The sequence below is a fragment of the Rhinolophus ferrumequinum genome, chromosome 2 (genome assembly GCF_004115265.2).
Source record: "Rhinolophus ferrumequinum isolate MPI-CBG mRhiFer1 chromosome 2, mRhiFer1_v1.p, whole genome shotgun sequence".
Taxonomy (NCBI): Eukaryota; Metazoa; Chordata; class Mammalia; order Chiroptera; family Rhinolophidae; genus Rhinolophus; species Rhinolophus ferrumequinum.
Window position 1 is genome coordinate 90,361,886 of NC_046285.1, and position 20,348 is coordinate 90,382,233.

Here is a 20,348-nt window from a genome sequence, read left to right on the forward strand (position 1 = left end):
ATAATTCAATACAACAAAATATTTACTGGGGAATATACTATTTTATATTCACTTCAAAATTTTATTATTCAAAAACCCACTAATTATACAATAGATTTCAGTTTATTCAACAATTCTTGAAATCTTCATTGGTATGTGAAGAACATATTGCATGTGTACCAAGTTCTATTTATAAACAGAGTATATAATCAGGTAGATATCTTTCTATTAAATTGTGAATTAGTTTTTGTAATAAAAATATACAGAATTGGCCTTCTTTTAATCTGAATTATAAAACTCAAAAAAAAGTAAATAATTGTCAGTGAAAACATTTTATTAAAGTCATTGCCTATAAATGTTTCTTTTATGATGATTGTTGAGTATACATTTTTTTGCTTTTTTCAGTACTTAAAGAGAAGGCAAGTAATTATTTAAAATACAGAGTTAAAACAATAAGAAGGAGTATCATAATTTAACCAAAGTGTAAGTAAGCCCACATAAATATTTGTTCAAAGACATTTTGCCATGTAATAATGTTACCTAAATTGTGAGTTTCCTAACTTTGTGGGGAATTTTCTATGGTGCCATTCAAAATAGTGGAAGAAATCATTGATATGTTTTTATGTTACTTAAAAGCTTTGTTGTTTGTTTGTTTTTGGAAATGCACCTCAGAAGATGTCCCTGCAGATACGTGACATGATTACACTTGGAGGTCTTTCTGTCTCCCCTTCCCTCCCCCAACTACACACACTTTGGTTCTTTTTAACTATAAAAAGGAATTTCTTTTTTTTTTCTTTTCCCCTTATCTTTGTGGGTATTTTTCTGTGTCCTTAAAACTCATAATACTATAAATTTTCTTTCGTTTTATAATATATTAGCAGGTCTTTTTTAAAAACAATGAGTAATGGATTCCTGTGGACTCAGTGACATGAACCTATGTTAAAAATGCTGAGATGTATCAGTTCTCAACAAGCTTCTTCAGCTACCACTTTTGATGAAATGGGTCTAAAGGAATTTTTTGTTTCTTTCATTTTTAAGTAACCAATGAGGCATAGCCCTATCTATTATAGTATAAATGGTTGTTTCATAGGCAGATCTGTACTTTCCCTGTAGTTTCCTAAGAGCTAAAAGTTATTGTAACATCATTTCAAATTACACTACAAGGTTTTTATTCCAGTGTTTCTTTTAATCCCTGTTATTTAGAGTTGCCTGGGTGAAACTTGATTTCTATCATATTATTATATTTCACTATTTTAGAAACAGTTAAAAACAATCATTGTTTCGAGTTAGTTCTAAACTACTATAAATTTAAAAAATATGAGTTCCAATGCCTTTTAAAATTTTTCTATAGAGAATTTTTTTTTTATAATTACACGTTTTCTAACATAAATGTGCCTGAAGAAAAATGGCTATCATTTCAAAATGGCTATAGTTCACATGGTAAAAAGAGAAATTGACTATAAAAATAATCAATGTTAAATACTAGTGTAATAAACTTGTGAATATCAAAGAAAGGGGAGAAAAGTAATACTCACTAATTCCACGTTTTCAGTGAAAGGACATTTGTTCTAATTTGCATGTAGTGGAAAGAGTTCTATATGCTGCAACTCAAAACAAGAAAATCTTGGATGGTTTTCATCGTGCCCATAAAAAGAACCAGAGCTAAATTACAAATCTATATATAATTGAAATCTTAATGAATTTAAACTGTATAGATCAGAGTATACAGGGAGCTAAGCTAAGAGAAAAATTGACTGAAATAAATCTTAAATAAAATGACTTGTCTACTAGAAGCTTCCACGCATTATATCAAGAGGAGGACACAAATTCATATATAGTTCTGCACTCAGACTGGTCTCTGCTATAACAATAAAGAAAAGTTTTATGTATTTTTTTTAATTTTCAATAAAATTAATGAGCTTTTCTGTGCATCTGTATTTTTTTGTATTAGAGAAATAAATGGGGTAAGGAAATGGAATTAATTTATACAGGAAAGATGTTATGTGAGTAGTGAGAAAAGAAACATGAATATTTCATGAGTGTTTTATAGGAATTTAATTCAAGGATGATGAAAATATTCATAGTTCCCAGAAACTTAAAAAAAAAGTAGAGCCCATCTCATTGCTCAAACAGACACTCTTCTGGACACTGCAATATTCAGGGTAAATACGATCTTTGCTAGAGTATAGATGATAAATTCTTAATTCTACTGAAGAAGAACTGGGCTGACCATCATGGCTACTTAGTGAATTTAACTGATAGGAAATTTTAGAAGACCTATTTAACTATTACCCCTCTAATATGTATGAAATCATGCCCAACACTTTTCACTCTATTAAACATTATGTCATTTTTGATTATCAAATTTTATTATTATGAACATTATTTATTTTCTGTATTGTATATAAAAGTTTAAGGAAGAGTATTAGCTTTTCCTTTATACATTACATGGCTCAGGATTCATTCATTGGGCACGTTCTAACGCCTTCTTCAATAATACATCCTGTGGGGTAAATGGGAACACCACGGACTATCACGATCAGAAATAAAATGGTTTCGGAGACTAGAACCACTCTGGTTCTCATCTCTTTTACATTATGTGTGGACCAGGAGATAATTTTCTTGCTTTTTCTTGCTGTCGCTATCTCATGGGTTCCGCTTCTTTCTATCTATCAAGGTCTGATTAACATTTTAAACTTACAATGTGCTGCTTTGATTTCGCCACTGCTCTTTTTAAAAATCACTATTGCTCATGGTAGTGATATCTAAAATAGGACTCTCACATTTTGGGATGTGTGAAAGATCAGCCATTAGGGTGCATAAAGGCAATGGAAATATTTCCATTTCTCTAATCAAATGATATAAACTATAATTCAAATAATCCAGTTAATAAATGGTTGACAAAACTAAGTGTATCTATAATACATATGTGTGTGTATTATGTGATCTTGCATGTGTGTGTGAGTGTCTGTGTATGCTTCATGTGTCTTAATAGCCTACCCTTTCTTTTCTCCCTGGTCTCATGATGTTCCCCTAAATAACACATCAAAGCCGGTTCACTCACTGTGCCAAACATGCATTGCACTTTTTCATGGTCATACAGGGGTATATGTTACTCCTCCCAGTCTTTTTTTTTGTTTTTTCAATTCATTCTTTAATGCCCAATATCAATATGAGCTTCATTTTATTATTTTTGGTAGAAATATTTTACATTTCTTAGAAACTCCATAGTAAATATCAGTTATACTAGTACTTGCCAGCTTCCCATCTCATGATATAAATATTAAGATATGCGTCCCGTCTCTCCATGTTGTTGCACGTCTGAGAGCCCATGTCCCATGTTGCATAGACCTTTGCATCTTATGTATCACCTGAGATAAATGAATGGGTTCTTAACTAGTAAGTCTGTTTATACTCAAATAAAATTATATAGGTTAACTATTTCCAAAATCTGTCAATTATCACCATGTGCAAGCTAAATTAACTAAAGCAATCTAAGCGACTTGATTGTTTTCTTCTTTCGGGTGTTTCCAGAAAGAAATTCCACAAACTTTCATGGTAACTAATGTTAGATACTTAGTTCTGTAAAACCTAATTCTGTTGTATGAGACTAAACCTTCATTCCACCTACCAAGATTTTCTTTTTAATTCTATCGTAGTGTATTTTAGAATTTTAAGTCTAGACAGAAGCAGACTCTTGAGAAAATGGAAATTGCAGTTCAGAAGCAGGCTTCATTACCCCTGCCTCTTTCCCCACCCTTCAGATCAAAAGGCAGCAGCCAGTGTTTGACACAGGCTATTGTTACTGGCTCAGGTGACATTAAGAAAGGAGATCTCCTTAGGTGAGAGGACAAGCCTGTGCAGTTTGGTAACAGAGACTTTTCAATGGATGTTTCTCACGTCACAGGAAAATGAGTGTGCTCTGTAAAGCTGTTTGAAATTGGAATGTTTTGACAGAGGTTTTCAACCCTATGAGTCGGTATTGTTGTGACACAGGAACACACTGCAAGAGCTTTGTATTTGGGGCTCATGGCATGTGATCTTCTGTCCAGGGTAACATTGTTTTAGCTCCACATCTATTGCTGGGGCCATTTGGCCTACATCCTCTGTCGTTAACTCCCTTCCTTGACTAGTGGTTCTCACTAAATCCTGCAGGTATTTGTCCTGTATTCTCTCGTTCTTGATGCAAACTATAGGTTTAGTGATCTGCCTCATCTTTTACTTCATCTTATGAAGTGGTTTTCTAGTTACTTCATCCCTTAGGACTGGGGCAGGTTATTTATCCCTTCCATATATATGTATATATATATATGTACATATATATGTGTGTATATATATGAAAATATATATATATATATGAAAAATAAAGCAGAGCAAGAAAATGGACTATGACTAGAGGTGGGATTGGGGGCAATTTTAAAAAGAGTGGTAAGGACAGCATTCTGTGATGAGGTGACATTTGAGTAGAGCCCTGAATGAGGGAGAGTGATTACACAAAATCTGGGGAAGGCTGGCAAGGGCAGAGGTCTATAAGGAGGCCATCCTGACTGGAATGTCATGTCCAGAGAGCAGGATTAAACGAAGCCAGGAAAGAGAAATAGCCAGGGCCAAATCAAGAGCGACCTTGATGACCTTGGAGAGGACTTAGTATGTTATTTTTAAAGCCACAGGAAGTCATTGCAAGTCTCATCAGAAGTGTTTTTTAAGCAGTTTAGGTGAGGTTATTTTCAAGCACTGGCATTACTAAAAGGGGTCCTTATATCTAGGGGAAAACCTTTATCAAATGTTCGTTCAGTATATGAAACAAAATTCTCGTGTTACAAAAGGTGTTTTGTTATGTGGTTAGTAAAGATAGTGAACACCGTGTATTGTATTGCATTATATAAATTTTGTTTTCTTTTTCTAAGCCTATTGAATATTTCTGTGCTATTTTTGAAATCCCCAGTTTTCACTAGTTTTTTTTTCAAATATTAACATTTGTTTTTCTGCTCTATGTATGCATTAATTTATTTTAGGACATAAAGGTATGCTTATTGTTAGATTTTCTCTTTTGATAGAATGTTTTGATTTTTACAATATAAAGAAAGGTCTTTCACAGTTCAGCATGCTATGGGATGTTCTTTTTAAATTTTTACATGGTATGATAAAGGTAAGTTATTTGTTGTGCCTAGGTTTCCTAACAACACATTATAGAAATTTGTTGATCTCATGGTGTAAAAATAAGACCATATACCTTTTTTATAAACACACACACACACACACACACACGTGCACGCACATGCGTGCACAGAAATCATATTTTTGCTGTATTAATCACAACATTATAGAGTGACATTAAATTTTCATACACTAAACATCTAGTGGCTACTTTTGTGTCAAACACTAAACCTTTCCGATCTTTTATGTTAAACTGTGTGTGTATTTGTGTGTGTGTGTGTGTGTGTGTGTGTGTGTGTTTACACAGTGGGATTTTATTTCCTTCAATTTTCTGCCTATTAGTTTAAACAAGGTAAATGAAATCAGTATTTTTTTTCCATCCCACATTCCATCAGCTATTTCCTGCATTTGCTTTTATTATTCTTTATGGTGGCTTTGAGATATAATTTAATTTGTCAAGGTGTCATTGCCCCCATCTTATGTATGGTACAGCTAATAAATAGTAACACATGTCATGCAGCTTATGTATTACACTTTGAAATTTAAAAAAAAAAACATTGAGTTTTTCACTTTCTCAAAATGTATCCATCTCATTAAAGCTAAACTTTTGTGATCTGAGGTTGAAAAACACGTTCAAAGGTGATTATTTCACAATATATATGTATATCAAATCATGCTGTACATTTTAAGTTTATACAGTTTTATTTCATTTTAACTCAATAAAGATGGGAAATTAGTTAATAAATTAATTAAGTGAAAACTCAGGAGGAAAAAGATCTCATGCTTAGGTGGCCTTAAAATTTTGGTATACTAATGGCCTGGCTCAATATAAGTGTTAGCCTATTCAATCATCGAAATGTTAGCAGCTTTTTTTTAAAAATCAAGTTTTTTAGGAGAGAACACCTATGGTTTGGTAGCAAATATCAAGTATTCAAATTTCTTAATAAAGAGAAAAGAAATTATAATGTAAGCAGGTTGCAGGAGCCTTTGTTTTTATGCAGGTATCATTATTTGTATTTACCTAGGCTTACTATGTATATCACCTCTCTCCAGATGCATAGAGAAACTCTTATAAATTGGAAATTTGACAAAGATTGCATTGTATCTGTGGATCACTTTGGGTGCAACCTATGAACATGGGTGTGCTTCCATGTATTTCTGTCTCCTTTGATTTCAGCAATGTTTTACAGTTTCCATTGTGCAAGTCTGTCCCTTTCTTGATTGGTTCCTAAGTATTTTTATTCTCTTTGATGTTATGAAACTGGCATTGTTTGTGAATTTTCCTTTCCAAATTGATCATTGTTAGTGCATAGAAGTACAAATGATTTTTGTGTGTCAACTTTGTATCCCCTTATATTAGTTCTTTTTTTTTCCCAGTTGTAAAAGTTTGTTTTTGTTGTTGTTGTTGTTGTTGTTGTTGTTTTTGTGGAATCATTAGGGTTTTCTACATATGAGATTACATAATCTTTTAACAGAGTTAATTTTAATTCTTCCTTTCTAATTTGTATCAATTTTATTATTGTTTTTTTCCTTCCTAATTGTGCTGGCTAGAACTTCCGTACTACATTACTTTAAGTAAAAGCAGTGAAAGCAAGCATCCTTGCCTTGTCCTGATTCTAGAGTAAAAGACCAGTCTTCACCATTGAGTAGGATACGCTGTACGTTTTTAATAAGTTTATCCTTGAGCAACACCTGTACGAACTGTGTGGGTCCACCTATGCACACTATCTTTTAAATCTTTACTGGTTTTGGACCCACGTTTGGGAATCTGTGGATGTTGGAGGTGCCCCTAACCCCCCAGTAGTGTTCAAGGGACCAAGATATATAGCCTTTATTTTGTTGAGGTTGTATCTTTCAATACCTAGTTTTTTGAGTGATTTTTCTCCTGAAAGGGTGTGTAATTTTTGTCAAATGCTTTTTCTGCATTAATTGGGTTGATTATATGTGTGTTTTTTCCCCTTTGTAATTGTGTAATTCTGTAATTGCAGTGTATATTGTATTGATTGATTTTTGCATGTTGAAGCATCCTTGCATTTGAAGAATTGTTCTTGCTTATGGTTTATAATCCTTAATATGCTGCTGAATATGGTTTGCTAGTATTTTGTTAAAGATATTTGCAACAGCATTCACAAAAACTATTGGCGGTTAGTTTTTGTGTTTGTTTTTGTTTTGTTTTGGAAGTGTCTTTGTTTGGTTTTAGTATCTGGTTAATATGTCCACAGAATGAGTTAGCACATGTTCCCTCTTAAATTTTTAAGAAAATTTTGAGAAGCATTCGTATTAGGCCTTCTTTAAATGTTTGATAAAATTTACCAGGGCAGCCACTGAGTCCAGGGCTTTTCTTTGTTAGGAAATTTTTTATTACTGATCAATTTCCTTAGTAGTTACAGGTCTAATCAGATTTTTTATTACTTCATGATTTAGTCTTGATAATTTTTGTATTTCTAGGAATTTGTCCATTTCATCTAGGTTATGCAATTGGTAGACACAGACTTGATCATAGTGCTTACTTATATATAATTCCTTATTTATTTTATTTTTTTTGAGAATCGGTACTAATGGGAGTCCCCACTTTTGTTTCTGATTTTAGTAATGTGAGTCTTCTCTTTTCTTCTCTTTTTTTCTTCGTCCATACAACTAAAGGATTTTGTTTTATTTTATATCTTTTTCAGGAACCAACTTTTGGCTTAGTTGATTTTATCTGTTGTTTTACTAATCTCTAGTTCATTTATCTCTGTTCTAATGTTTATTTCCTTCATTCTGTTAGCTTTGAGATTAATCAGTTCTTGTTTTTCTAGTCCCTTAAGTTGTAAAGTTAGGATGTTGACTTGAGATCTTTTTTTTAATGTAAACATTTGCAGATATAAATCTCTCCCTTAATTCTACTTTTATTGTGTCTAGTTTTCTCTCATTTTTATTAATCTCTAAGTATTTTCTAACTACTCTCATGATTTCTTTGATCCATTTGCTGTTTAAAACCGTATTTGTTTTTCACAAATTTGTGAATTTTCCTTCTGATTTTCACATCATTATATCCCATTGTGGTCAGAAAAGGTACCTTGTATGATCCGTATCTTTTTAAATCTATTGAGATTAAATTTGTGGCCTAATATACGGTCTATCCTGGAAAATGTCCACTGTGAACTTGAGAAGAATGTGTTTGCTCTTGTTTTGGGTAGAGTTTCTGTGTATATCTGTTAAATCTAGGTGGTTTATTTTGTCATTTAAGTCTTCTATTTGCTTTCTTATCTTCTGCCTGATTGCTCTCTTCATTATTGTGAGTGAGGTATCAAAGTCTCCAATTATTATTGTAGAACAGTCTACTCCTCTCTTCATTTCTGTCAGCTTTTGCTGCACATATTCTGCTAATCTGTCAGTAAGATATGTTTATAATTGTCATATCTTCTTGCTAAATTGAAATTTTTATTAATATATAATGTTTTTCATTGTCTTTTAAAACATATTTGTTATAAGTCTATTTTGTCTGCTGTTAGTAAAACTACCTCTACTCCCATTTGGCTGTTATTAACACAGATAATCTTTTTCTACCCTTTCATTTATAATCAGTTTGTGTCTTTAGATCTCAATTGTGTCTCTTATAGACAGCATATGATAAAATCACATGATTTTAGCCATTCTACCAATCTCTCTGTTCTTTGATTGGAAAATTTAATCTACTTACATTTAAATAATTATCAATACAGAGGGATCATTTTACAACTTATTTTATATCTGTCTGATAGATTTTTGTCCCTCATGTTCTGCATTACTGCCCTTTGTTTAGTCATTTTTTTTTTTTTTGGCAATGATATGTTTAAATCCCTTTCTCTCATTTTCTTTTGTGTATATCCTGTAGTTATGTGCTTTAAATGCTCAGCAAGTAAAGAGTAGAGTCCATAAGCGATAAAAGATAACTAGATTTTGTAAATGGTTTCTTTGGGTCAGTTTCTTTAAAAGCGGTGTTTCTCTGGCATATATATATATATTTAAATGTCAATTCAAAAATTCTTTGCTAAATTCTTATTCTACAGTCAACGTAAAAAGGCTTTGTGAAACTGGGGACAATATATTTGATATGTATGACATATGTTCTGGTTTCTAGATCCTTAACAATAAAATATGCAAATACACAAATAGGGTGCATAATTAAAAGTGAGAAAAATTATATATAGATGTTATTAAGGGGTGAAATAACTAAAATGAGCCTTAGAATTTCTGTATGCATGGTTCAGGGTGGGGTATTTAGTTACAATAACTTAACTTATGCCCCACCCCCTACCTAAAAAAGAAAAAGAAAGCGTTCAGCACAGAAGGGATTTTGTAGATATAGACACTTAGGAAAATTAGCAATTTTTTGAGTTAAAAAATAATCTGGTTATTTTTAATCATCAAGTATTTTCATGAGTATTTAATAAAAACCTATTGTTTAAGACTATAGAAAGAAATGATCAGTAATCATACATTGACCATATTTTACACACTAAGTAGTAGTGAAAAAATGTATCAAGTGAACTCTTCTTAGATGAGCAATTTTGTATATACAATCTTATATTTTTCAAGAAAAATAGCAAGCAATTGATTAGAACTAATGGAGATGTCTATGTTGGCTATAGAAACATATGACCTCTCTAGGAGAATTGTGAAGTATAATTATGATGTAAAGTACAATTATGAAGAATTTGAAGTAAAATTATGAGTTTCATCATAAATGAAGACTTTTTTAAATGAAAAAAATATAAATTGTTTATGAAAAACTTTTTGATGGAACAGTTCTGTTTTTGAATCAAGGTTCTAATGTAAGGAGTATATTTCTTTTTTTTTAATAAGGAGTATATTTGTAGGGAAAGCCATTTGAATTTAAGTGACAATAGGTACTTCCTGTGTAAAATCTCGTGTGCATTAAAACTCAATTGTTAGATTGTTTATTTGTTAATTTTTATGTATAGTTTACAGTTATGATGAAAAAGAACTTAAAAAAACAGTACAGTAAAGAGACAATTAATGAACATTCAGAAGTGATGAACTGTGATCTTAAAATAGTGCCATCAACTTATTGTTTTGAATAAAAGCCCCACACAAATAACAAAAAATCATTCAATTAATTTTCCTTTCTACTGTTCATCAAAATATATAGCCATATAAATAATTTGTTATAAACAATCTATCCATAAATCTTACTTATATCAAATTATATATCCTACAAATTATATATTATGTTTCATAAAGGTCTCCAAGTTACTTTTAAAAAGGTGATATCATATTCTTTTACAACTAATGGAATCTTGAAACACTATAATTTGTACAAAAATGCAATTTAAATTTTTCAAAAGTAAATGAAAATAGAATTGAACTAAGATGATTATGTACATATACTTAAGAAAACTTTAACACTTTGCATAAGTAATGCAATTATAACTCAAGTTATTCTTATGTTTGTAAAGAATAACTGGAATAAAGTATTTAAAAGCTCTACATTATGGATAAAAAGGTAATAAAAAATTGCTTTTATTTTTATTCAAGCCTTTTGCAATCTCCTGTAGAAGGGAGCCAGATAATTTTTCTCTCTCATTAATAAAAGCCTTTTTTTGGCTTATTTTCATTGTTTAGAGAACAAAAGCTGAGTCCTAGGAGCAAAACTTTAGAGACTGTATTTTCAGAATATTTGAGGAGATTAACAGTAAGTGTAATTTTGAATGATTAATTCTGCCCTAGCTAAGCTTTGTGATTCCTCATAGCTCTCTGACATGTTTCACAGGTTTTGACAACTTCAAAAGTTCCATTTTATGTCAGTGAGACAGCAGTTCTACAGCAAGGGAGTCCTTATCTGCTTGCATTGAATGACGGGAAAACCCCATGGAAAGACCCAGGGGTTTAAGAGAATGAAGAAAAGACCATGTCTAAATTTAATCTCACTTTAGAATTTGGTTCAGCCTAATTAGTTTGCAAATATATAATTTATTTTACTCCACAGGTCGTAAATATTCTGTAGTCTCTGCTTCTCCTGACAGCCAAAGGAAAAGGATTTACAATACATTAGCTGAACAACAACAACCACCACAATAACAACAACAAAAAAACCTTATTTGTTCAGCTTCCTTTAATAAAGTCTGATTCCCTTCTTAAAGTGAGAGTGCAGCTCCAGAGTTTTCTCTCTAGTATTATCATTTACACACTTGTAAAAATAATGTTAAAAAAAGTCATATCTCCCTGTCATGTGCCATTTTAAATGTCATTATTTTATTGTATTTCAATATCTTGCTGTACTTTTTGCATTTACAGCTGGATATAAAATGATCATTTATGAACCTCAATTATATTTAAATCAAGCAGAAACATTCAATTAGTGAGGGAAGCCCGATTCTGTGTAGCACCTACACCTATTGCCATGTCAAAGAAAAGTTCATAGTTGTTTATAATTTTCAGGAGAATTGCATTATGATTTTTAAATCATGCTGACTTAAAATACCTATAAAATACCTTAATTTATGTCATTTGTCCTTAGAAAACTTTTAGTTGTTTGTGATGTAGATCTACATGGAAAAGAACCCATCCCACGCTTCAGTTTGTGGTTTTATTGTTCTATTGTATGGGTACCTCTGAAGAAAGAAAGTCTTCCATTAGCTAACTTCATAACATGAGGGCTGACTTCTATTATAGAGAACACAGCCTCTTATTTTTCAGGTGGTGGTTTGCTTTCAGGCCCTACCTACCTGGAGTATTCAAACACCCTGTGTTTGGCAATATGCCAGTAAATGATGTATGATTTAATGTATATATCTTCTCACTTAAGAATGGAAGGTCAAATTACAGATCTGGGCTTTGCCTCCCTTCAATCTTGTTTCTTTCCCTCTCTTTAAATTTGTCCCAATTTATACAGTTCTTTCTATTTCACGCAATAATCATGGTGTTCATACAATGTTAATACCGGGAAGCCTCATAATAAGGATTATTGTACCAAAACCTTTAGAGTCAGAATTCAAAAACAGACTGATTTCTTCTTGTATAGAAACTTTGTAAAACTTGCATCCTTTTACAAAGAGTTTACTTCCAGGCCTCTCCCCTGGAATTTTGAACGTTGTATGTAAGGCCTCCCCCATCCACTTTACTTTTGAGTGGTTTTGCTTAGCATTGTAGTAACAGTTCAGCCATCATTTTAAACTCTTTGCACCTCTCCTCTGCAAACTGCTCTGCTGTGAAAATCATCAGTAAAGGGGAGAGTCTTAACACTGAGAACAGAAAAATACAAGGAAACATGGGAAAAATTGACTCCGAATAGATCATAAAGAAGTTAAAGAAATAGGTTTCCCCTTGGCAAGAGGTAGGTAGCACTCAAAGTACCTCACAATTCCTGTGAAATGTTAGAGGAAGAGACTTGTTGATAACCCAAGCCAGAAAGAGCTTTTACTAGAAATGCTCAGATATTTCAAGTAAAATGTGGAGTTGCTTTTTTTTTGAGAGAAGGTTGTTTTAACTGTTTAATCTAAGTAATAACCTTAATTTCCCCTGCTTCAGTAATTATTTTCTGATACTTTGATAGCTCTATTGTTATCCACCTTCAGCCTTAAAGGATAAAGTGTGATCTCCACACTTCTGATTTATGAAGAATTTTATCTACACTTAAAATTGTGTGCTTTAAATTTTATTGCTTTTCTTGCTTAATTGTACAAGACAAACAAAATTGAATATAAGCATTACCAGTTGTTCGCACACAGCTGAGTTACAGTTCACCATATGATCTTAAAATGATGGTAGCAGCTGCATCTTTACATCATAGAAATATGGAGGTGTATCATATACCAAAGTTATCTGCAGTAGTGAAAGCATCTCTAGCAATCTCTCATAGATTCTTGTGTAGCATCCTGTCTATATAGATTATCTTTGTAAATGTTAATATTTATATGTAATTATCACTAACACTATTTTTTCCAGTAAAAATAGAGTATTTGCCATTAAACAGAGTCAAAGATGAATAACTTTTGGGCTACCCATTATTTTGCATTATCTCATAGTCTGCAGATAATGTCCCCATTTGTGTAGATAATTGGTACATGGCAGTTTTTATTTCATATATCACAAATTTTTTTTTCAATTACAGTTGACATTCAATATTATATAGGCTTCAGGTCTACAGCATAGTGGTTAGACATCTATATAACTTATGAACTGACTCCCAATAAGTCTATTACTCTCCTTCACCATATATAGTTTTGGCTTTACCTTCTTTCAACTTTTTTGTTACACTTTTGTTTCTGTGACATTTAATAAAAGGGTCTTTATTCAGAAGTTGAGAGACCAACTCAGGCCTGAGAGTTAGTTTTATTTCAGTCAGTGGTAGAATCACCCAAAGCCACATGGATTCTTTCAAGAATCTAAAGCATGTATCACCAGTCTCATTAACAAAAGTTATTATAGTCAAACTAGTTCCTGCATGAGTCTCTTCTATGTCCCCATGCTCTATCAAGCAATTCTCCATTAGGATAAAGAAGAGGATACTCAAACACCAACTCTCCATGACATCATATTGAGCATTGACTGCTCCATGACAGTAAGCCCTGAAAAACAAATATACAAGGTCTGACAAGTTAGCAAACATGTTGCAACAATGTCGCTAACCTTTTTTGATATCAGAGAGATCATGCATTATAAATTTGTACCAACTGGACAAACAGTAACCAAGTTTATTACTTGGAAGTGCTGAAAAGACTGCGTGAAAAAGTTAGACAACCTGAACTTTTCATCAACAATTCATAGCTCCTGCATCACGACAATGCACCAGCTCACATGTCATTGTCTGTGAGGGAGTTTTTAGCCAGGAAACAAATAACTGTATTGGAACACCTGTCCTACTCACCTGATATGGCCCCCAATGACTTCTTTCTTTACCCGAAAAGAAAGAAAATATTGAAAGGAAGATATTTTGATGACATTCAGGACGTCAAGGGTAATATGATGACAGCCCTGATGGCCATTCCAGAAAAGAGTTCCAAAATTGCTTGGAAGGGTGGACTAGGCGCTGGTGTCGGTGCATAGCTTCCCAAGGGGAGTACTTCAAAGGTGACTATAGTGATATTCAGCAATGAGGTATGTAACACTTTCTCTAGAATGAGTTCGCGAACTTAATTGTCAAGACTTCATACTTTTATAAAGCTTTAATATCTGCAGAACAAAAGGTCTACTTCACATTGGTTTTAAATTTGTTATAATAATTAACTGGCTACATTGATAAAATATGATGAACTTTAAACTCTTGAATTCCTTGTTACACTCACCTTGAGCAGAAACTTTCTTAAGAACAGTAGGAATCCAACTTCTTAAGACTAACTGCCTAACTCTTCGTTTCACTCCCTCCCCGTTTCCATAATCTGTAAGAACAGATCCATCTGTGCACTAACCTCTCCTTTGAAGCTATATTCCTTTTCTTATGCTGGCATTGCACATGCATTGACTCCAGTTCACCAACCAACGGGATTTCGGTTTGCTGAAATAGTTCACAAGTTGTTAGCCTATTGGAAATAGTTGAATCCAAGCCTTGGTTTTCTCGTTTATCCTTACAGCTTCTAATCAGTTGGATTTCCCTGCCAATCAGTCTTTTTCCAGTTTTCCTCCCATAACTCTACAGCATCTGCTAACATCTGAGGTTTTGACAATGCAGTGTGCTGTCAAAAGCAAGCTCAGTTTTCTTACAAAGAACAGAAACTCAGAAATACAAATTTAAATTTTGTCTATTGGAAATTTGTCCTTTCTGCTGGTTTTAGAACATTTCTACTGGATTAAATAAGATCCGGTTGATATCTGGGCTATTATTCTTTATCTGTTTTTTGACAAAATTTACCAAATACTCTGTAATTTACATATATATATATATATATATAGTATTTATATATATGTATAATTTTCATGTAATTTAAATTCTAAATTTTAAACAAATAAAATATTTCTACAGTATATCCAGCCACTATTTTCTATTTTTAATAAATCAATGAATAATAAATATGTATAATAAAGAATTTAGCAAAACAGATGTGACAATAATGAATATTTGAGAAAAGAATTGGACAAGAGGAAATATTAAAACAAATTCATTAAGTGTATCCATGCAGTGTAGAATGAAAAATGTTATCTAGTGAATCTATATGGTAATGTAATTCATTATCAGAAATATGTTAATCAGTTATATTGGAATTTTATGAAATATATACTGTCTTCAGTCATGGTTCCTATAAAACAATAGCCCTACAAATATGATTCTGGTTACCTATAGCTTAATATTTTATTTTATAGTATGTCTTCTTCTATTATGAATTGATCATTTGACTTGGGTTAGTATGTAAACCAGACATAACTTCCTTTTGTTTCTGTATCAAGGCATTGCCATTTCCACTAGTTAATTTTTGCTCTGTTTAGCAAAAGTAGTAAGGAGAGAGACAACTATGGAGTTTTGTTAGCTCCATCAGAGAAATTTGTAAAGATGTAATATTTTGAAACTTGCAATTGTATCCAAAATTATCTGGGAAATTGAAGGTTTTGACATGATCCAGAAGATGTTTCTGGTAACCTTTACATCCCTGTACTTTTTCAGATTGTCATATTGAATCCAAATCTGGTGCAGTGTATAATTAAGAAGAAATTCAGAGACACAATACAAAAGATAATAACCTTCAAACTAGCATTAAAAATAATCTGATTGATTTTAGATCATCCAATAAATGATCAACTTTTGCTGTAGAGTCAGCTGGGACACTTCTTAGACATGACTGAAACACCTTATACTGGAGGCTGGAGTTCTGTATATTGAATTCCATTTCTCCATCCTATGGAAAATCCATTTAGTATAGACAAAATATGTGGGATGCATGCAGTAAGAATGTTTTATTTAATTAATTCTTATTTCCTGAATGTTAAAAAGGTGAAAGAAAAGATTTTACTTTCTACTTTGTGAGTGTAAGCATCACAAAAGAAGCAATCAGTTTTGTACTTTGAAAGGTTACTGCATTGGGTTAACACTAAAATACGGTTGAAGAAGAGGGCTGTTCCCAAATCATTCTCTCCTTATATATATTTCATATCTTTTTCAGGTATTTCATGAAAGATTAACAGTTATTTTTTTTTTTAACTTAGCTTTGTAATAGGTTGATTTGTTTACTTGTTAAAATGTATTGGTCATCAGTACATATGTTTTTTTTTCTTCTAGCAATGGTTGTTCTGAGCAACCTGGAACCAAATACAACTTACGAAATCAGGGTTGCAGCTGTGAATGGAAAAGGACAAGGAGATTACAGTAAAATAGAAATCTTCCAAACATTACCAGTCCGTAAGTACGCTTCTCTAGCTGGCTGTTTCCACTCTCTTCACTTGCAAATTTAAATGGGATTTTTAAATGCAGAGAGATGTTCAGCACTTTGGGGGAGTGAATTATGTCTTTGTTGAAGTGTTTTCTGAATGTGGTAGCATCTCAGATTTATTAAAAAAATAACTTTGCTCTAGAGTAAGGCAAAAAAAGAAAAGGAGCACTGCAATTTATACAGTAAAATAGCTCTCAGGAAATTGTCCCCATCAGGAGGCGTTATTCATTCATAGTCTGATTAATTGGATTGTAGCCCACAAACTATATTCCGCAAGAGAGGAGAAAAGTGTCTGTTTAACATGTGCCACATTCTATTCTTTCGATGAGGCATGGCTATTGCCTTTATCTCAGAAATTAGATAGGCCCTAACAGTGAGAAAAATGGACCTCTAAATTAACCCATTGCCATGGTGACTGTAGAAGAAGAATAACTATTGTAGCCTTATTCTCATTACTACCCTGTTTTGCCTTTGGTAAGTCAATTAAGTTCATATGACGTTCAGATAAATCTTAAAAGATTTAACATTTATGTTGAGTAAATTGTTAAAAATGTGAGAACAATTGAGTGTGACTAAACAAATGCCATTATAAAAGTTATGCATAACCCTGCCTATTATATACACAGTTTAGTGCAGTAAAATTTGCTACATATATTACCTCATTCCAGTTTGTGACCAGTTATTTTCTGTTTGTTTGAAAATCTGCTAGATGTGTTCCCTTTTCTTCATTCTCAATGCCAGTGTCCTTTTTAGTTTCTTGTTATTTTTTCACTAGCAGGGCTGTGAGTACATTTTGATTCATCATCCTACCTCCAGATTAAAATGAGGCTAGAGTGACGTAAACTTTAAAGAAACCTGTTCTTTATTTATTTATAGTCTTCAACACGAGCCTGCACCTTCCTGTTTTCCATCTACACACACCTTTCCCTGCCTGCCATCCTCACACCACCTCTCTCCACTGCCACAGTGCCCTCTGCATCAGTAGGTCAAATTAAAGATTACATTCCTCTGGATTTCTCTCCTTTTCATAATCTCCAGGGTCGCTGCACATCAGTCTCCAAAGAAAGCGTGGTCTCTTCAATAAGACCTTGGCTAACCAGTCCAACTGTTATTTTCATCTTCATTTAGTCACACACCTTTATCATTTATTCATTCATAGAACACCTCTCTAGGTGTTCCAACTGTAAAATATCTCTCTCTTACTCCTTGTTGTTGGTTTTTTTTCCTCTTTCCCTTTGAAATGATTAACACATCTAATCTCTTAGTGTATATTTGTTTATTGCAAACCTCTGCCCTATACAGTGTGTACTTTGAGAGTCGGGACATTGTTTTTTTTGTTTTTCAGTTTGTTTTTTTAAATAATAAATATGTATTTTAACTGCTTTTCAGGGTTTTCCTGACGTTTAAATGAAATAATGTATGCTAAGTACTTAATATATTATGACTCTCCATTATTACTTTTTGATTATTAGTTATATTATTACTTTTGCATATGCATTATGTTGTAATTGCTCATAGAAACCATCATTTTAATCAATTTCTCTATGGTGCAATCTTTATTTCCTCTGAACTTCATTTTTCAAAGGAAGTAGCACTTGTAAAGGAATCACAAATTTGGTATATTGTAAAGGTTAAATATAGGCATAAATTTTTAAAATATATATTTTAGAATATTTGTTACTGATAATACAGTTTCTGCTTTATAATTAAATCAAAATACTATTGTTAAAAATAATATTACAATATTAATAAACAAATTGATACAGCACGTGAATTCTAAAATTCAGTTTAGAAATTATACTACTCTACCTGAGAAAACATCCATTTTGTAGTATTTAAATTTTCCATAATCTCTTGTTAAATACTTTTAAGAAATTATTGTACTGGGTTTACAGAAGTGTTAATTCATTTATCAGGAATGTATTATGTTGCATATGGATCGTGTCATATCGTAATATCTGTATGCTAATTTAACTGGCTTTAATTAACAATCACTCTCACATTTATTTATTCACTTTGGTTCTGTGTGGCTGTCCCACAAAATGTTTTGTTTTATTATTTACTTGCACGCCAACACCCCCAACTGTCAGATTTGTTTAATGACCTACCTGTTCTGAAATAAACTACTCAGTTGCTTGAGGTGATAAACGTCATACTAAAAATAAAGATAACTTGCTGAGCAAAACCCCAGGTTCTCCCGGTTTGAGGCATACAATCTTCTTCACTTCGTTCCTCTAGTTAATCTATCTTGGCATTCCTCTGAGTAGACCAGATGTTACAGGTTTTGGAAACTTTGGAAACTAAAGCATGTCCTCCACCGGTTCCTTAGTATTACCGTATCCATAGCCATAGCCATAGCCATAGCCATAGCCATAGCCATAGCCACAGGGAATTGGAGGAAATGGGCAGAGGAAGACACTGCATGAGCAGCTCTTTCTATCAGTGACACAGAAGCAGAAAACTCCCACTCCAACTTGCCAAGCACTGGTAACATCCTTCACATAAAAAAGCTCTTACACTTTAGTGGGTCCCTGTGCGTATTCAAAATAGTATAAGTATATGTGTTATAAATCATCTCCAAATGAAGAATAATGCCATAGGCAAGTATGTTCATGGAGCTAAGAAGCTAGAAGGGGAAAAAAAGGTACTTCAACACAGGTCTATAGATTGGATACTACAAAATTTCTTTATTCAAAACTGTATCTAGTCTTTAAAAATGCTCATTAAGGCAGATAACTAATTTCGAAGCCGTTATCGTTCCTGGCAGGGACATATTCCATATAGTTCTATGCCTTCATATGTTTATATCAATAAATATATTCAAAATGTTTACAAACTAAATTTACATGAATAAAAGAAATAGGATTGCAGACTACTAATAAGGGAAATAAATTTCACACGTGTATAATGCCATACTATTCTCAGAGCATCGGCACCTTAATATAAACAATATATTTGGTCCTAAGGTTTCACAGTTTTGGCATACTTCTAGACTTATGAATGATGCTGTTTCTTGAACAGGGAGAAACAGAGTTGGAGGTTATAGCACAACAAAGGGCAAATAGCTAATGGTAACGCCAGGATAACATCATATATCTTGATTATACGACAATGTTTTGTGTGTGTGTGTGTGTTTTTAATTAAAATGCAATTTCTATAGGTATCTGAGGTGTGTGTGAATATCAAGAATGTTGTATCACATGTTTAGGTGAACCGAGTCCTCCATCCATACATGGGCAGCCAAGCAGTGGGAAGAGCTTTAAAATCAGTATCACCAAACAGGACGATGGAGGGGCCCCTATTTTGGAGTACATCGTGAAATACAGAAGTGTAAGTACCCCATTTATTGTCATTTTGTGCAGAATGATTTCAAATCACATTAATTTTCATGGTGTTCATAGACGTATTAGGAGTGTATGCATATTAAATAACTGATAAAACGGTACTCACAGGAATTTAAATGATAATTTTCCATTGCTGAAATTCATCACTATAAATTATAAAATGCTTTTTTTTAGGGGGTGAAAACTAAGGATAAATCATCCAAGAAGCCCCATGGTTTTCATCTTGTGATTTCTATGAACATAGTTCATAGATGAGATACCATTTCCCCTGTTTTTCTGACATGTTTTTCCCTCCCACGCCTATAATTAAACCCAGAAGGATTTATGGTTCAAAATACAGGTAAATGGTAAGGATTTGTAGGGAACCTCAGTAAAATTCCATGGTGAACACTGAAATGCATTACTGGTTGTAAAAATATGTCTAATGTAGTCTCTTTATGCCTAATTTCTACCTAAAGCTAAAAGTTATGCTTGATTTCTCCTTTCTAAAGAGTTTATATTAGAAATACCAAAAATGCTATATTGA

The 20,348-nt window shown here is 32.6% G+C and overlaps 1 protein-coding gene across 2 annotated transcripts in view; it reads left to right on the top strand.

Moving 5' to 3' along the window:
- NCAM2 (neural cell adhesion molecule 2) overlaps positions 1-20,348 on the top strand; it is a 457,120-nt gene that overhangs the window by 388,296 nt on the left and 48,476 nt on the right. For both annotated transcript variants that reach the window (XM_033135548.1, XM_033135550.1), the window contains exons 13-14: positions 16,328-16,447; positions 19,687-19,808. In XM_033135548.1, the coding sequence (XP_032991439.1) occupies positions 16,328-16,447; positions 19,687-19,808 (242 nt within the window). The remainder of the gene's footprint in view (positions 1-16,327; positions 16,448-19,686; positions 19,809-20,348) is intronic.